Source organism: Magallana gigas, chromosome 5, assembly GCF_963853765.1.
Source record: "Magallana gigas chromosome 5, xbMagGiga1.1, whole genome shotgun sequence".
NCBI classification, from domain to species: domain Eukaryota; kingdom Metazoa; phylum Mollusca; class Bivalvia; order Ostreida; family Ostreidae; genus Magallana; species Magallana gigas.
Window position 1 is genome coordinate 5,364,546 of NC_088857.1, and position 14,700 is coordinate 5,379,245.

The 14,700-nt window shown below is 30.8% G+C and overlaps 1 protein-coding gene across 8 annotated transcripts in view; it reads right to left on the minus strand.

Moving 5' to 3' along the window:
* Positions 1–3,400: 3,400 nt before the first annotated feature.
* LOC117684829 (uncharacterized) overlaps positions 3,401–14,700 on the minus strand; it is a 76,900-nt gene continuing 65,600 nt past the window's right edge. For 6 of the 8 annotated variants that reach the window (XM_066083645.1, XM_066083642.1, XM_066083643.1 and 3 more), the window contains 4 exons: positions 9,968–10,007; positions 8,665–8,780; positions 7,221–7,259; positions 3,401–7,128 (listed from right to left, as the gene is read on the minus strand). In XM_066083645.1, the coding sequence (XP_065939717.1) occupies positions 5,930–7,128; positions 7,221–7,259; positions 8,665–8,780; positions 9,968–10,007 (1,394 nt within the window). In that variant the 3' untranslated portion in view covers positions 3,401–5,929. The remainder of the gene's footprint in view (positions 7,129–7,220; positions 7,260–8,664; positions 8,781–9,967; positions 10,008–14,700) is intronic. The other 2 variants (XM_066083647.1, XR_010713786.1) reach the window with 2 other exon arrangements.

The window sequence follows — 14,700 nt, forward strand, 5'->3', positions numbered from 1 at the left end:
TCAAGGCGGCGCAGCAAACATACTTTAATTTGGTGAGAACCTCGTATGAAGACCTTTTCAGGCCAAGCAACTGCAGATTATGTTTATTAACTTACTGTTTAACTAACTGGACTAAAACAAAAGGACTAAGTAACTGGTACTTATCAGACATCAAAAGGTTGTAAACGCTTGAAAAATATGTACAAATCAAAGTACTGAGAGTACTGAAAGACGGGGTCTTGAAAGTTTAAATTTGTAATTGTCACAATTTACGTCCATGCTTACGTTCCATATATTTTGTGCTACGTTTGTAATGTTACTAATTTATTGTCAGAGTTGCTTTCCATAGTTTAAAGTTCACTCAACTTGTTTTACTGGGCGGGTTCTAATCCCGTGCATGTAAGAATTAAGTCTGGGCGTAGCAATTGGAGAAAGCGGGCGTTTTCAACCAGCTCCCTCATTTCACATAAAGCATTTCTTCATGTAACATATTTGTATTACCGACCAGAGTCCAACTATTCTGGGTAAGTTTGTTTTTATTTTAATGAGACGGATTTAATTAATGCCGTATTTATTCCCAAAACGGCCAGATAACCTTGTTTTGTATTTTTCGTGAGTAATTTAGAAGTATTTGGAAGTAAAGTGAGTATTTGCTCATATGAAAACTATAAAATATAAAGTAAAAGTACATGTATGTGTATTGTTGAAAATTAAACATATGTTGTATATATTTCAGAGTAAGGTGCGTAGTGGTTGCTGTAAAATAAATGTATTTATGTAGTACACAAGTTTATGAAAGTGAAGTACGTGTACGAGTCTAGTGATTGTGTAAAGTAAAGTATATGTAGTGAAGTAGTAAAGTTATGTACAGCAAAATGTGCAAATATCAGTGTAAATACAGGAAAATGTATTGAGTAAGTAATGTGCAGTAAAATGCAAGTATGAGTAAAATAATGTTATCTGTGTATTTGTCATTTCATTTATATTTCAGATCCCTTTTTGTACCTTTGTTTGAAGTCTATGGAACAGTTGGGAATCTATTTGTAAATTAACATGTGAATAAAAGCTATGTAAACATACTGAAAGTTATTATTTTGGAGCAGCAAAGTCACCCGGCAACAGTAAATGTCCACGTTTTCTTCGAATATGCTTTTAAAAATTATGAGTTTGAATTAGGTGTTTCAATCTATGTTAAAATTCGACTTTTTGCAATTGCCTGATACTTTGTCTACAATCTTGACTAAATCCCTGCCGGGAGTGTCGTTCATAATTTTAGAAAATTGACACAACGGTATTTTATGTAAAATACTACAACTAAGCGGCCGGTAAATCAAATCAACTATATCTAGATAGATAATTTATATTATTAGATTTATTTAATTTTATGATCTAAGGGTAAATCCACAAGTCAGTATCCGTTATACAACGTTTATGATAACTCCGAAAATTCTCAAACTGCATGCTGAATTACTGAACAAAGTTAACATTTGTATACCGATAACAAACACAGGCACCTTAGAAATACTTCTTTTAACAATAAGATTACTCCAAGTACTATAACAATAACAAGGGTCGTCACGGTCGCCATTTTGAACTTTTAGACCGGCTTTTTGTGTAAACTCGTGCATCATCTACACAAATTACGATACAACCGTTCCTTTTATTGAAAATCATACTCCGAATTTAGTCTACTGCTTTTCAAATCGAGAAAACCGAGACCGGAAGTTGATGAATCACGTCATACATTTGGGTAGGTCTTTCCTGATAAGCTAATGTATTTGTCATAAAATATAAAACAACAGAATGATAAAGACGTTAACTGAAAAATGTACAGAGACGTTCGACAAGTCAATTATAGGACTGGTTCGAAAAAAATAAGTAGAATGTCCAGATCAGTCACTTAGTGCTAATGAAGGAGAGAAAGTGTCATGTGTAAGAAAAATATTCACACGGCGGTAATATGTTTTACTGATAATTGATAAAGCAATGTTTATTGTATGATAATTTTGAATTGTTAATTTAAGCTATTAATTCAGAATTATTTTTTTTTTAAATTTCTGATATATACAAAGTTAACGCTTTTAACAGCAAAAAAAAAAAAACAACTTTGGGATGAAGCTTTCATTTCAGGGATCTGTGTCTTATCAATATACTCTCGTCTTTTAAACACAAATTTTCAGGTGTGTCTTGGAAAAAATGAACTTAATTTCGAAAGTGATTTAATTTGAATTTTTTCAAAGAGTTAAAATAGAGGATTTGCTAATCAGATTTTAAAACTACGATATAAACTGTGAGTTTTTATCTTCTTAAAACTGAAATAAGTACTACTTCTATTTACATGTACTACCACACGGTTATTAAAATTTATAACATAACAACCATGCATTACTTCTAAATTCATAGGTCTAATATTGGTGTAAGATATTTACCGATTAGTAAAAGATCAGCTGAGTTTCTGATGATAAACATTAAAGGGGCATGGTCACGATTTTTGTCAATTTTTTTTTATAGTTTACAATGCTTTATGAATGCATTTCTAATGATCAAATGAAATTTAGGTGCCAGTCGATGAGTTTTAAGCACGATACAGGGCTCACAATTCTTCGTCATGTAAACAAGGCTCGTGCCCTGTTTTTGTTTACATAGGTTCAATAAACCAGTAAAAAATCTTTTTCAAGCTGATTTGCCTATCTTCTTATTCATTTAAAACATAAATAAACAGTTACTAACGATTAACGCATTCATTTGAGGTCTAAAACTGGAATTTTCACTTCAACATTCAAAATGCAAACAAAAGCTTTGTTTACATAGTGAAGAATTGTAAGCTCTGTAACTCGCTTAGAATTAAACACATGACAATCAAATTTTGGTTGCCCATCAAAAATGCCTCACTGAAGCATTGTAAACATTAAAATCGAAAAAATACTTTTTGACCAAAATCGTGACCATGCCCCTTTAAGATACTGATAAAGAAATTTTCAAAATCATGAATGTGACTGGTTTTGTACGTTATAAAGTATAGAAAAAATGTAAATTTATGTCTCATAACATGTAAAAAAAATTACATATATATTCCAACTAAGCCGGACAACATGCATGAACATTAACATTTAACTTTGTTCATCAATCTATAAGGTTGTATATATTGTTTGATGTATTGGTCATCCAAAATGTATCATCAATATTGATTTTGCATTTTAGCATTGTTAAAAAAATTAAATTCAGTTTAGTTAAAAAAGTCAATGAACGAGAAGGCAAATTCAGACTTGTTTTTATTTTCTGTGTACAAAATTCCTTCAGAGATGAACAGCAGTCATACCGCAAGTAGACTTGGAAGCAATGAATATATATATATATATATATATATATATATATATATATATATATATATATATATATATATATATATATATATATATATATATATTTATATATATATATACTTTACAAAAGTGATTTCGCTATATCTGTATATGTACAATACGAGTTTTGATCAAGATAAGGACGATAATTAACAGAAAGTGGAACATAAATAGCACTTTAGTAAATAATTCATACTGTGTTTACTTTGGAGGAAAGGTATTATAACTGAACCGGATGAAGTGAAATTTTAGGTAATCTTTATTTCACAATATACTTCAACTTAAATCATCGAATAGTAGCGAAATGCTTTAGTCCGACTGTAGATAGTTTAATTTTCTTCTTACTTTATAAGTCGACACGCCGTTTTTAAAGTATGAAAAAAATTAACCATCTACAGTCGGACTAAAGTTCAGATAAATTCCTTTTCTCCAAAGTGAAGACTATGAATTAATGATTTTCTGGAAAAAAATATTTCGTAAGTATCATTTGTTTCATTAGGAATTACTAATATAATTGGTTTAAGTGGCGGCAGTGTAGGCGATTTTGTGAAACATAGTATGTATTGTTCTGCTTTGAAACAGAATACATGTAGCAAAATTAGTTTACAAAATATTTTACATCATAGTCCTGAAAAAGTATTTACAGTAATGATATAAAGAAATTGACAGAATATACATGTAGTTTTGAGAGAAGAATATATACACTCCTTTTGAGTAAAATTATATATAGTACATGTAATATAAATGTATATTAAAAATACAAAACGTCTATTAAAATAAAATACAGACCATCACCGATATGTTTAATGGAAACATTCACTAAAGAAAACATACATGTACTTAAAAGTTTCCATTGATGAGTGACATTTTAAAAATTGCAATTGTTTATTCCATAAATGGGAGTGGTACATAGTAAAAAAAATTTAAAAAAACATTCAGGTTTTTTTTTTAGCTGGGATGTATAATGGAATACTTTTACTTTTTCTTGTGAATTACAGTTTATCTCATTAAAATATTTAAATAAGTGTAGACAATTTAGAATTTAATAATCTTCTCCTTTATAATCAACCCGAATAGTTGTTCTGTACAGAAATTACCATTTTTAAACCAAAGTACTGAAGAACTGACGGAAGGTGATTTCATTGATGATGATCTATTTCAATATCAACATACGTTATTTCGTAAAGCAAGTAGTTTCTTAGCTCTATTAGAATAATTACACATATTGTTTTCCCTGGTTTTTCTGACAAGAATTCCAAGCAATAGACGGAAATTACAATATGAATCACGTTGTGTAATATAAAGATAGAATTAACGCCATCAAACTTTATGATGTATTATGTATAAGTAATCGAAACATTTTTGGAATTAAGAAATGAAGATAATAATTTTTCTATTGATCGACGTATCAAAGAAAAAATTGACCGGAAAACTTCATCAATGCGCGTAGTTTTCATGTGTGATCGCTGGAAATTCAATATGCAACTGGAGATAACCATCCAAGGAGAGGCGATCATGGACGAATATAGTTGATATGTCGACAAAAAATAGTATGTATAAGCGACTTTTGTAAACGTTGTGGTAACTAGCTAGCCAGTGATGTACTTAAATGGTATATCTGCCGCTTGGAATGCGCCGGAGGAGTTGATGCATTACTCTTAGTCTTAGCTTTTCTTTACGGTGCTTATTCTGATGACCGATCATGTACGTGTGTAAATTTAAAAATCATCGTTACCAAATTTGAACAGCAGTGTTACCGTGAAAGTGTATAGGCCTATATGCTCGTTATAATTAATCTGGAAAAGGAACAGCCAGCCTCGCAGTAATGTTGATTGATCTCAAGCAGACGAAATCGTGAGAAGACGCTTAATTTTCTATTTCGTGAATCAAATAATGTGTTTTGTTTATTTTTTAAAGTTAAACTTTCAAGTTTTTATGTTTGTTAAATTGTATTTTGTCTGCTGACAATAAACAGACATAACTTTACATTTTGTTGACAGTGTTTATATTGGAAATTCCCGTTCTATAAATAGTGTTAGATCAGAACAGTTTAGAAAAGTAGATCCGGCAAAATTTTATTGATGCAGGTATCAAAGAAATTTTTCGACCAATCCGAAGCGCCGATATCTCATCAAACGAATAAATATTAAATGATAAGTGAATCAAAGCAATGTTAGCAAACTTCAGTACTGGTTCTATCTTTAGATTGGATAACCTGTCCTTGATTTCAAACGCTATCGCTATAATCGAACTACAAAATCTATCCTTATTGTTCGTACCAATAAGAAGGCATTTATAAATTAATGTAATATAAAAAATGTTGTGAATACTTAACATCGTATATACCGATTAATTTAATCAGTGATAATGATTTTGTGCTTGGGCCAAAACACTATTTTATTTCCGGTTTGCTAAAGTAACTGCATAAGAGAGTTGATTAAAATCAATTGACCAAAAGATGTGCAATGTTTCTGTTCAAAATCTAATCTCCCTAGCGGTTCACTTTTGATTAAAAAAAAAAAACCGTTTTCAGTGTTAACAGTTACATTCATTTGATTAATATTTGATAAAATTATTTTTTTTTATCTTCATTTTAATTTTTCTTGGTATTGGCTCCATTGTTTTCCACCAATTTCTAAAACAGGTTTCATTTCGCTTAAATGTGCGACATGTACAATAGCTGTATTGCTTTGTTTTTTAACATATTCCTTTAATTCCTCCGGCTCAGATAACTCAAGCAGTTTATCAAAGTGATAGGTTCCAAACACAATGAGCGTCATTCTCTTTATGACGTCATGTTGTAATCTGTAAACACACGCCTCTTGTACCTTTAGCTTGTTCACAAACTTCATAGGTATCAAGGAAATAATATCCTCTCTGCTCATAATGCGCTTTTTTGGCTTATTTTCTGAGGATGATTCATGCCCAGTATCACTTGTTTTTAGTGTTACTTCAGTTCCAGTAATTTCGATTTGTTTTGTGCTGTTTTGTGTCTCCTTTGTAGTTGGAACACACTTGCACGACTCCAGTATTTCAAAGAGAATGTCGTTTGGGTTGTTAACGTTTATCTCCATTTGATTTAGACTCATATACACCAACATTAGAAACCGTTCTTTTTCATCAGATTCGTGCATTTTTTGTAAATACGACTTTAAATGTTGTAAAGGACGATTTCGAAATAACACTGGACCAACGTTTTGGAAATAAGTACGTCTACAAAATAGTGCACATATTTCTGAGTATCCTAATAAATGGTCCTTGCCTTTTTCAATAGCCAGTTTTTCAACTTCACTGAAGTTTTTATTCCGATAGAAAGTTTCAAATTGTGAATATAGAATTTGAGTCCGATCTCCTTTTGTTAAACTCTTTGATAGGTCTATGAATTTTGTTTCCTTTCTTAGGGATCTTACAAAGTTAGCTATATTATCTCGATCTTCATCAATTAGAAAGATTATGAAAGCTTTTGTACATGTGTTTGAAGAGGACATGTTTTCAAATAACATGTGCGTTTTCTCTGCTAGGGTTTCCTTTTCTGACTTTGATATTTCTATAGAAAGTGTCATGTCTACGATAATTGGTTCATGATGTTCTGTAGCGTCAAATGTAAGAGGATCGCTGATTATTATCGGTGATGAATTCGTGACAGCCACGTATATTTGTTTAGCCGTTGACCTTTTCCCAGATCCCCATAGGCCTACCAAACAGAGTATTTTTCCATCATTGTTTATAAATTTCACTCCTTCGTAAAAGGCCGATGTTTTATAGAATGGTTTCTCTAAGTTGAAATCTAAAAAGTCGAGAAAAATATTAGATCATAAATTATGATAAAAGAAAGTAAAAATAGTAAGTATTGATATCTTTATTAGAGAATTAACATACCGTCAAAAGGAATTTCTTCATTTCCCTCTCTGTATTTTCCTGAAAAACAGGACTTTTTTTCAAATAATATTGCGTCTTTGAGAAAATAATAAAAAAATAGTTATGATGCCAATTATGACACATTTCAGATTTACACTATAACGTGCCTACAACTTTTCTATGTTTACTCAATACTCATGGTGCGTTTGTAATTGACATTGTTTGCTCCAAATCACACCAGCTGCGTTCACACTCCATAACATCAAGGATGTTAATTGTCTACTAATTTGAGGTGGCAAATTCGGATTGTTATAAAGTTCTAGGTCATGAGAAAAAGATCTTCAAGACACAAAAAGTATTTATGAAATAAATTGTTATCGATATAAAATTAGAAATTTTTACTATAAAATGGAATTAAGGTAAAAGAAAATGGACTAAAAGAAAAACATGAAGCTCAAAACTTTTTTCAGATTTTGTTTTTTCCACTGAAAAATATTTGGCTGTACTATAAACGTTAAGGTTTCATTTGTTAGTCAATATAGCTTTGCATATTTTATGATACATGTAGTTTAATCTCGCTTATTCATTTAGATTATTGAAGGCATGCAATGCAAAAATATAGAAAATTCTTAAAAAAGATAAAATGCATATGAAACCTAATCTCAAAGTTTTGCGATCATTGACATCATATAATTTTATGCTTGCAGAATAAGGTCAATGTAAGTAGTTTCATACAATAAACATTTTAGTTTTTGTCTTTTGTAAAATAAAAAAAGATGTTCGGATTTAAACAATGAAAAAGGAAATTTTGACTAGAATGTTTTTAAAAATTATCACTGAAAACTAACGCTTTGTATCGATTCAGTGCCACTGCTATTCATAAACTGAGTTTTATTTTGAAGAATTTAATTATATGTAATATTTACACAATTAAGAAAATTTCAAGTTAAGTATTAAATGTATTTTTCTATAATTTTTCAAAAAATATTCAATATCCATTAACTAAAAATATAGGTATATATAATTAATCTGCTTTCTAGGTGAAAAAACCCACTACAGTTGAAGGGTTATAACATACAGTAGATTTTTTTTTCATTATAACCAGTGTATTCTTTTTTTTTCATTCTGAGTAAACGTTACCCTTAAGTACTATGGTATCGTAGCTCTCACTCATCACAAGTCCAATTCATAAAAGATTTCAAAGAATGAAAGAAATCAACTAAATCGTTAGCTTTGATAACCTGAAGAAGTTACTCATATACATGTAAATATAGTTAATGATTCAACATTGAGTGGGAGAGGTTATACATGTACTTATACACTTCTAGTTAACAAAGTTTCTCTATATCTCGGAATTTTTTGTCCCACCATAACAAATATTTCTTCTATATAATGTGATAGAGTTAAGAAGATTTTAGTATCAAATTTGATATTTGTTTCTATAACTAATCTGAAAATAACTTACCTCTTCTGCGATAAAACAAGATTAAACACGCTGCAAGGAGAAAAATGAACAAAGAAACACCAACAGCAACTCCTATGTAGATCTCCGGTGTCAATGGGTCATTTTCTTTTGAAACACTTGAAATAAAATGAAGATAAATTAGATCAAAATATTCATAATTATTTGAAAATTAAAAAAGACGTTAAATTGCTTATGATTCAGATTCACATTTAAACTACATGTATAAACTTTTTGCATAATTATTTGGGCTTTATTTTTTTTAACAACTGAACTAGTTAGCTAGTTAACTAATGGTATTTACAATCAGGAAAATTATTGAAAACACAGCAAACGATACATGGGGTTATAATTCGAAACAGAATTCGAAAAAAAAACTGCGACAATTTTTGTACTACAAATCTATATAAAATTAAATTGCAAAGTGCTAACATTTGTATAATTATACATCTTCAAAACGCCAATTTATATTATTATGCATGTACTTTCATGTTAAATACTTAAATCTGATTGGTTTAAACGCAGTTTATAATCCGTTCTATTACCCTACGGCGTTAGCAACACACTTGCCAACGGGTAACACGACGAATTGTTACATGCACGTAAATTATGCGCGTAAGGTTCGCCGTAGAATTCACGCTTTTCGGTATAAAAGGAGTAAAAATCTCTTTAAAATTCAAAATATTCAGAATGATAAAATAGGGACTGTTCAGGAGGGTAACAATTGAAATTGACACCCCTCGAAAACCAATGTCAACGCTTTGTGTAGGTTGACAATGGTTTTCGAGGGGTGTCAATTTCAACTGTTACCCTCCCAAACAGGCACTATTCACATGTTTTATTTTTAATGTTTGAACTTGCTCAGATGAATGCCGCTTCAAAATGTCAGACTTTATTTTCTGTTATCCACAGATCATGGATTTTTCTTGCAATTGCAGTCAGTTGCTTATCAACACGACGAATTGGCGGAGAGAGAAGTAGGCACAGTGAACATGTATATACACATATTTGCACAGCGATTGCCCTTCCGAAGTCTCTCGAACATGTAAAAATAAATTTGTCTTGGTGTCAATTTTTATTGACTTTTTAAATATTTTAAAAAGTATATTCTGTATAATCGTATCTATTATTTAACTACATAATTGGATATCCTATCCATAGGGCATTGTATATAACTTTAGCATTTGATCAGTTCTACCTTTTGAAAGCCTTTTTTCATGATCTAGAGACCATAAAAATATGTCTTGACGTTGTGAAGATGGTGAATAAGTTTACTGTTCTTTGATTATAAGTGAATGAAACTTACTCTTTACTATCAGTAAACGTTTTACTCAAGCATACTGGATCTGGAAAGAGATATGAAATTATACATACTAGTATTACGCAAATGTTTGTTGATAATTAAAGACATGCTGACTGACGTTTTCATACGAATTGTTTGACCATAATTAATCACCTAATTGTCTACGGACTTTTCCGATTTTTCCCCTATTACGACAAAGAGCACACGGCGGGTGTGACCGGTCAGCAGAGGATGCTCACTCCTCCTAGACACCTGATCCTACCTCTATCTATTTGGAGGTCCGTGTTGCTCTGCTTTGAATTTGTATTTCGTTTTATGGATTTTTGAGATGGTTCATGGTTTGTTATTGTCATTTTTTCATCCACGAAAAAAATACTTTATATGTCACACAGATGTGATTAGCAGCATTAAAAGAGTATAAACAAATAACAGATACTTTACTTTTAAAGTTTTTTTTTTCATAAGATAATTATAGTCGTTTTTAATGTTGAGATTTTACAAAAATTTCATTTTCAAATGTGAATTACAAACAACATACAGAGCTGTGAAATATTTTGTTAGTGAGCAAAGTTCAAATTGTTTTTATTTTTGCTTGAAGTGCATCGAAATATATCTATTGTAACAATTCAATCAGAAAATGAGCTTTTCAAAAAAGAGTGTTATATGACTATGCACGAGTAATCCAGACTTGATACCTATAAAGAGCTTACTTGTACTTTTGGTTTAGGTAAGCCTAAATATAGCCCAAAAAACGTAATTAAAAAGTTAACAATCCATAGTTTATTAATACATGTATTTAATTAATATGATAAAGGTGATATCTGCAAGTGCTCTATATACAAGAAAATATTAATATTTAACAGCTATATAAACAGTACTGAATATTCCTTATTTGCTTATTTGCTTAAATACTGTTGATCAGTATCAGAACTTTATTTACCTATCAGAAAAAGCAAAGATAATTATAACTATTTTAAAACATAACATTCGTTTTCACATTTTTGTAATATATGGATGAATTTCAGGACTGTTTATTTAATCATAAACTTTTCACAATCCTTTCATATCAGAATAAGAGTATAATTTCGTCCTTAAAATATATTTGAAGAATAAAAGTTTAAATTGCGAGTTTTTATTATCCATTTCGATAACACATTCAACGTAACGTAATGTCGCACAAACAAACACTATAAACTATGAATATATTGAAGATCGATACATGTGTTAGGACTGCATTAAACAATACATGTAATCTTTTGATACAAGCTACATTGTATCTATATACCCATTATTTTAAAAAGTCAGGTTTGAATATAAACATAGCAGGTATTTGCAGTCTATCTGGTGCTTTTACATTGTACACCAGTTTATCACCTATATCGATATTTTTCTTTTTCCGAAAACAAGTTAAATATTTGCATTTCCAAAAAAGTAATGAGATAAAAGGACATTTGGGTATTATATTCATGACTATTTTATACAAAGATGCAAATAATTTTGCTGACAATCCACCAATTAGTGTCACGTTTGCTAAAGTAACTACTGGTATCTTGTGATTTAGAGATATCTGAATAGACAGACCTCGCAATGTCATGACTATATGTAATAAAAAAGCAATTTTATCTGATTTGTTTCAAATAATTTTTTTCCATTAAAATAATGACTTGCTTACTTCGTCAATATGTGCGACGTAGATGTAAAAGATATAATGAAAATTGTGTCGTACAAACCACCCATTATTGCTTTCACAATGCCAATTATAATTATTATTTCTAATTCCTAATTACAAACGAAACGAAGGCCAAAAAACATAATCATGGTTCAGCCAAATACAATATTATTGATTTTTACTTTCCGCTCTACTATCACGCGATGTAAATGGGTTAGAATGCAGCATTAGTATTTCATCTAGTATGAGGAAGTTACCGGTTCGAAAACGCGATTTCCATAGTCTCCATCTCAATGTTACTAACATTGATTCAACGATGGAGCATTAAAATAAGTGATAATTTAAGGTACACAGTAGATAAAGAGGATGAATTAATTTCAAATCTTGATACTGTATATAATTCTGTTGATGCTTTCGACATGCATATATGAAAACATGGTCATATGTAATAATATTAAATAAGACAAACTGCGCATTACATTGATAACTAGATTTTCGATTTCTTAGGGCATGATTATGCACTCATTTCATTCATATAGGTATAATTTCAAATGCTTAAATGTTTTAAGCAACAGGTATTTTTGTCATTGGGTAAGAAGTGTTTGTAATGTGCAAAGTTTTGTGAAGTCAATACTATTGTTTTACGTTTAAAGGATAGTCAAATTTTGTCTTGAACTTCAGTATATTGGAACGCTTTGACCTTTGTTCAGTTAAATATGATACTCCCTAGACCTCTGTAAAGATCAGGCCCAAAAAATTTAATAATAGGGTTTGCAGATTTGCAAGGTAAATGTATGATGTTTCGCTTGAATAAATCCATTATTAAAAGTTGCGTGATTTAAATCACATACTGACATTGACTAGGATCTTGATTCAACGCACGATAAATAGATAATAAGTAAATGAATCTATCCGAGAAGTACGTGTGTAATATTTGCATACACATTATAGGTATACATCATTCGTGGAACGCAAACTCAATAGAACAAAACTACGTAGAAACATGTTTATTTTGTTTTTCATTCGAGTGGGTCTAGAAGCTGTGTTCATATTGGGTTCTTGATAGTATTCAAGTAGATGTAAATTTGTATTGTTAACAAACTAAAACTAGATGCTGTCATTAGACAGTAATACCCGCACCAAGTGTTTGCCCCTAAATAACACTGTTTTGTACCAGTTTAATTAAAAGTGAATGCCACATGCAAGCTCCGGCAATACATTTAAAAATTATAATTTTCATAACTGAAGGATGAGATCCCTTCCCATTATGATAATACACATGAGAGGCACTTAATGAGCAATTAGTGATTGAACTGTTTGCAGTGAATTTTCAGTTAATCAATAATCTTAACATTTCATGTCATAGAAAGTATAATGGTCTATATAATTATTACAAACAAAATTAAAAATTAAATTATGCCCCCTCCCTGTGGCGGTTGCCGGTTTTAGATTTGCTTCTGTGTGCCTACATGTACATCATCGTGTGCACATATTTAGAGAAGGGGTGGGAGTGAGGGGTCCAGACCCCCCCCCCCCTCCCCTCCCCATAAAAATTCATTTATATCAATAGTAAAATTACCAAACATACACCTTGGACCCCAATGCTCTTACAGACATGTAAACGCTCTAACCCATTGCGTTTCAGTGTTAGGTAACATTATTTGGGGGTAAATATGTAATTCATATTTATACTTTATTGTTTATCTTAATAGGAAGTTATATACATCACAATATGCAGGTGTCCTGCACCACCTTAAAGCTGTTATTTGCCTAATAAAATAGTGCAAGTGGATTTGAAGAATAGGTCATAAAAATACATGCATGTTACAAATAACTGATCTTTGTCTGAAGTTACGTACATAACTTAGGTCTGCATGTCTCATTAGCGGGTACTAGTTTTACCCAGCTCTTCGATTATATGGTTTCACGTGTATACATACATGTTTGTGTTTTCCACATGCAGAAATGATTAGTTAAGATCAGCTAAAGGAATTCATTATTGTGCTTTAATTGGATTATCATTATGATGTTGACCAATATAGGTAGGCGTAATACATGTAGTAGCAGTAGCTCAATATAATGAGATGCCAGCATACATAAGTTCTACTTTCACTTTCTGAATGTGATCTCCCTTTGACAGCATACTGTATCATCATCTTTTAATATTTAAATAAGCTTATCATCGTTACCTATCCTATCGCATTTGTAAAGTTTCTGTCATTTTAATTGCAAAAGTAATTTTTAATTTGTCAGACTTATGGTATTGAGTTGACCCCATATTGACCCCGTATAAACAATTTCGTATTAGATTTGTTTATTACCATATAAGTAAATGTAGATACTTATCATTTTTATATGAGTCATAATAGGAAGGAAGGAGTATTTAGTTCTTTCTTAATGTATTATAATGCATCAAATACAATGTAGGTCGTGACCTTATGGGACTGTTCTGACCACACGAAACAGGAAAATACAAAATATCTTCTAATGTCATTATGATGCATCATATGGTTTAAAGTACATTAATGAACCCCAGGTGTTGTCTTTAAACCCCCCCCCCCATCCCCTTTTTTTGAAATAGGAAATGATGATACACTGTATATTTTGTTAATTTCTGAGATAGATCTCATCCCTAAACAAGATAATTTATTCTTGCTCTTTGTGTCATTAAATATTGCGCGTCAAATTGTATATAGGTTATGCCCCCTTGGAGACACTCTGACATTCTAGAACTAGAAATGATAAAATATTTTATCTTATTCATATGTAGTGTTTGATCCATGTGGGTAATTCCTAGCCTAATGATGACACTGCTTTGTTTAGGAGACTTTACAATTGCCCCAAATAGGCGAATACACATGTATATAACATTTTGTTTATAAATCTTCAAAATTGAATTAAGCAATTTCCAAAATGTTAATGTGCATCAGAAGAGAAAAAGCAATCAAGAAATGATTTAAAATTTGACTGTACACATGTAAGAAGGTATGAAGAAGACTGAATCTTTAGAACCAGGTTAGATGGGGGGGGGGGGGGTGGATGTGGAGTATGAACATTTATAATTTGA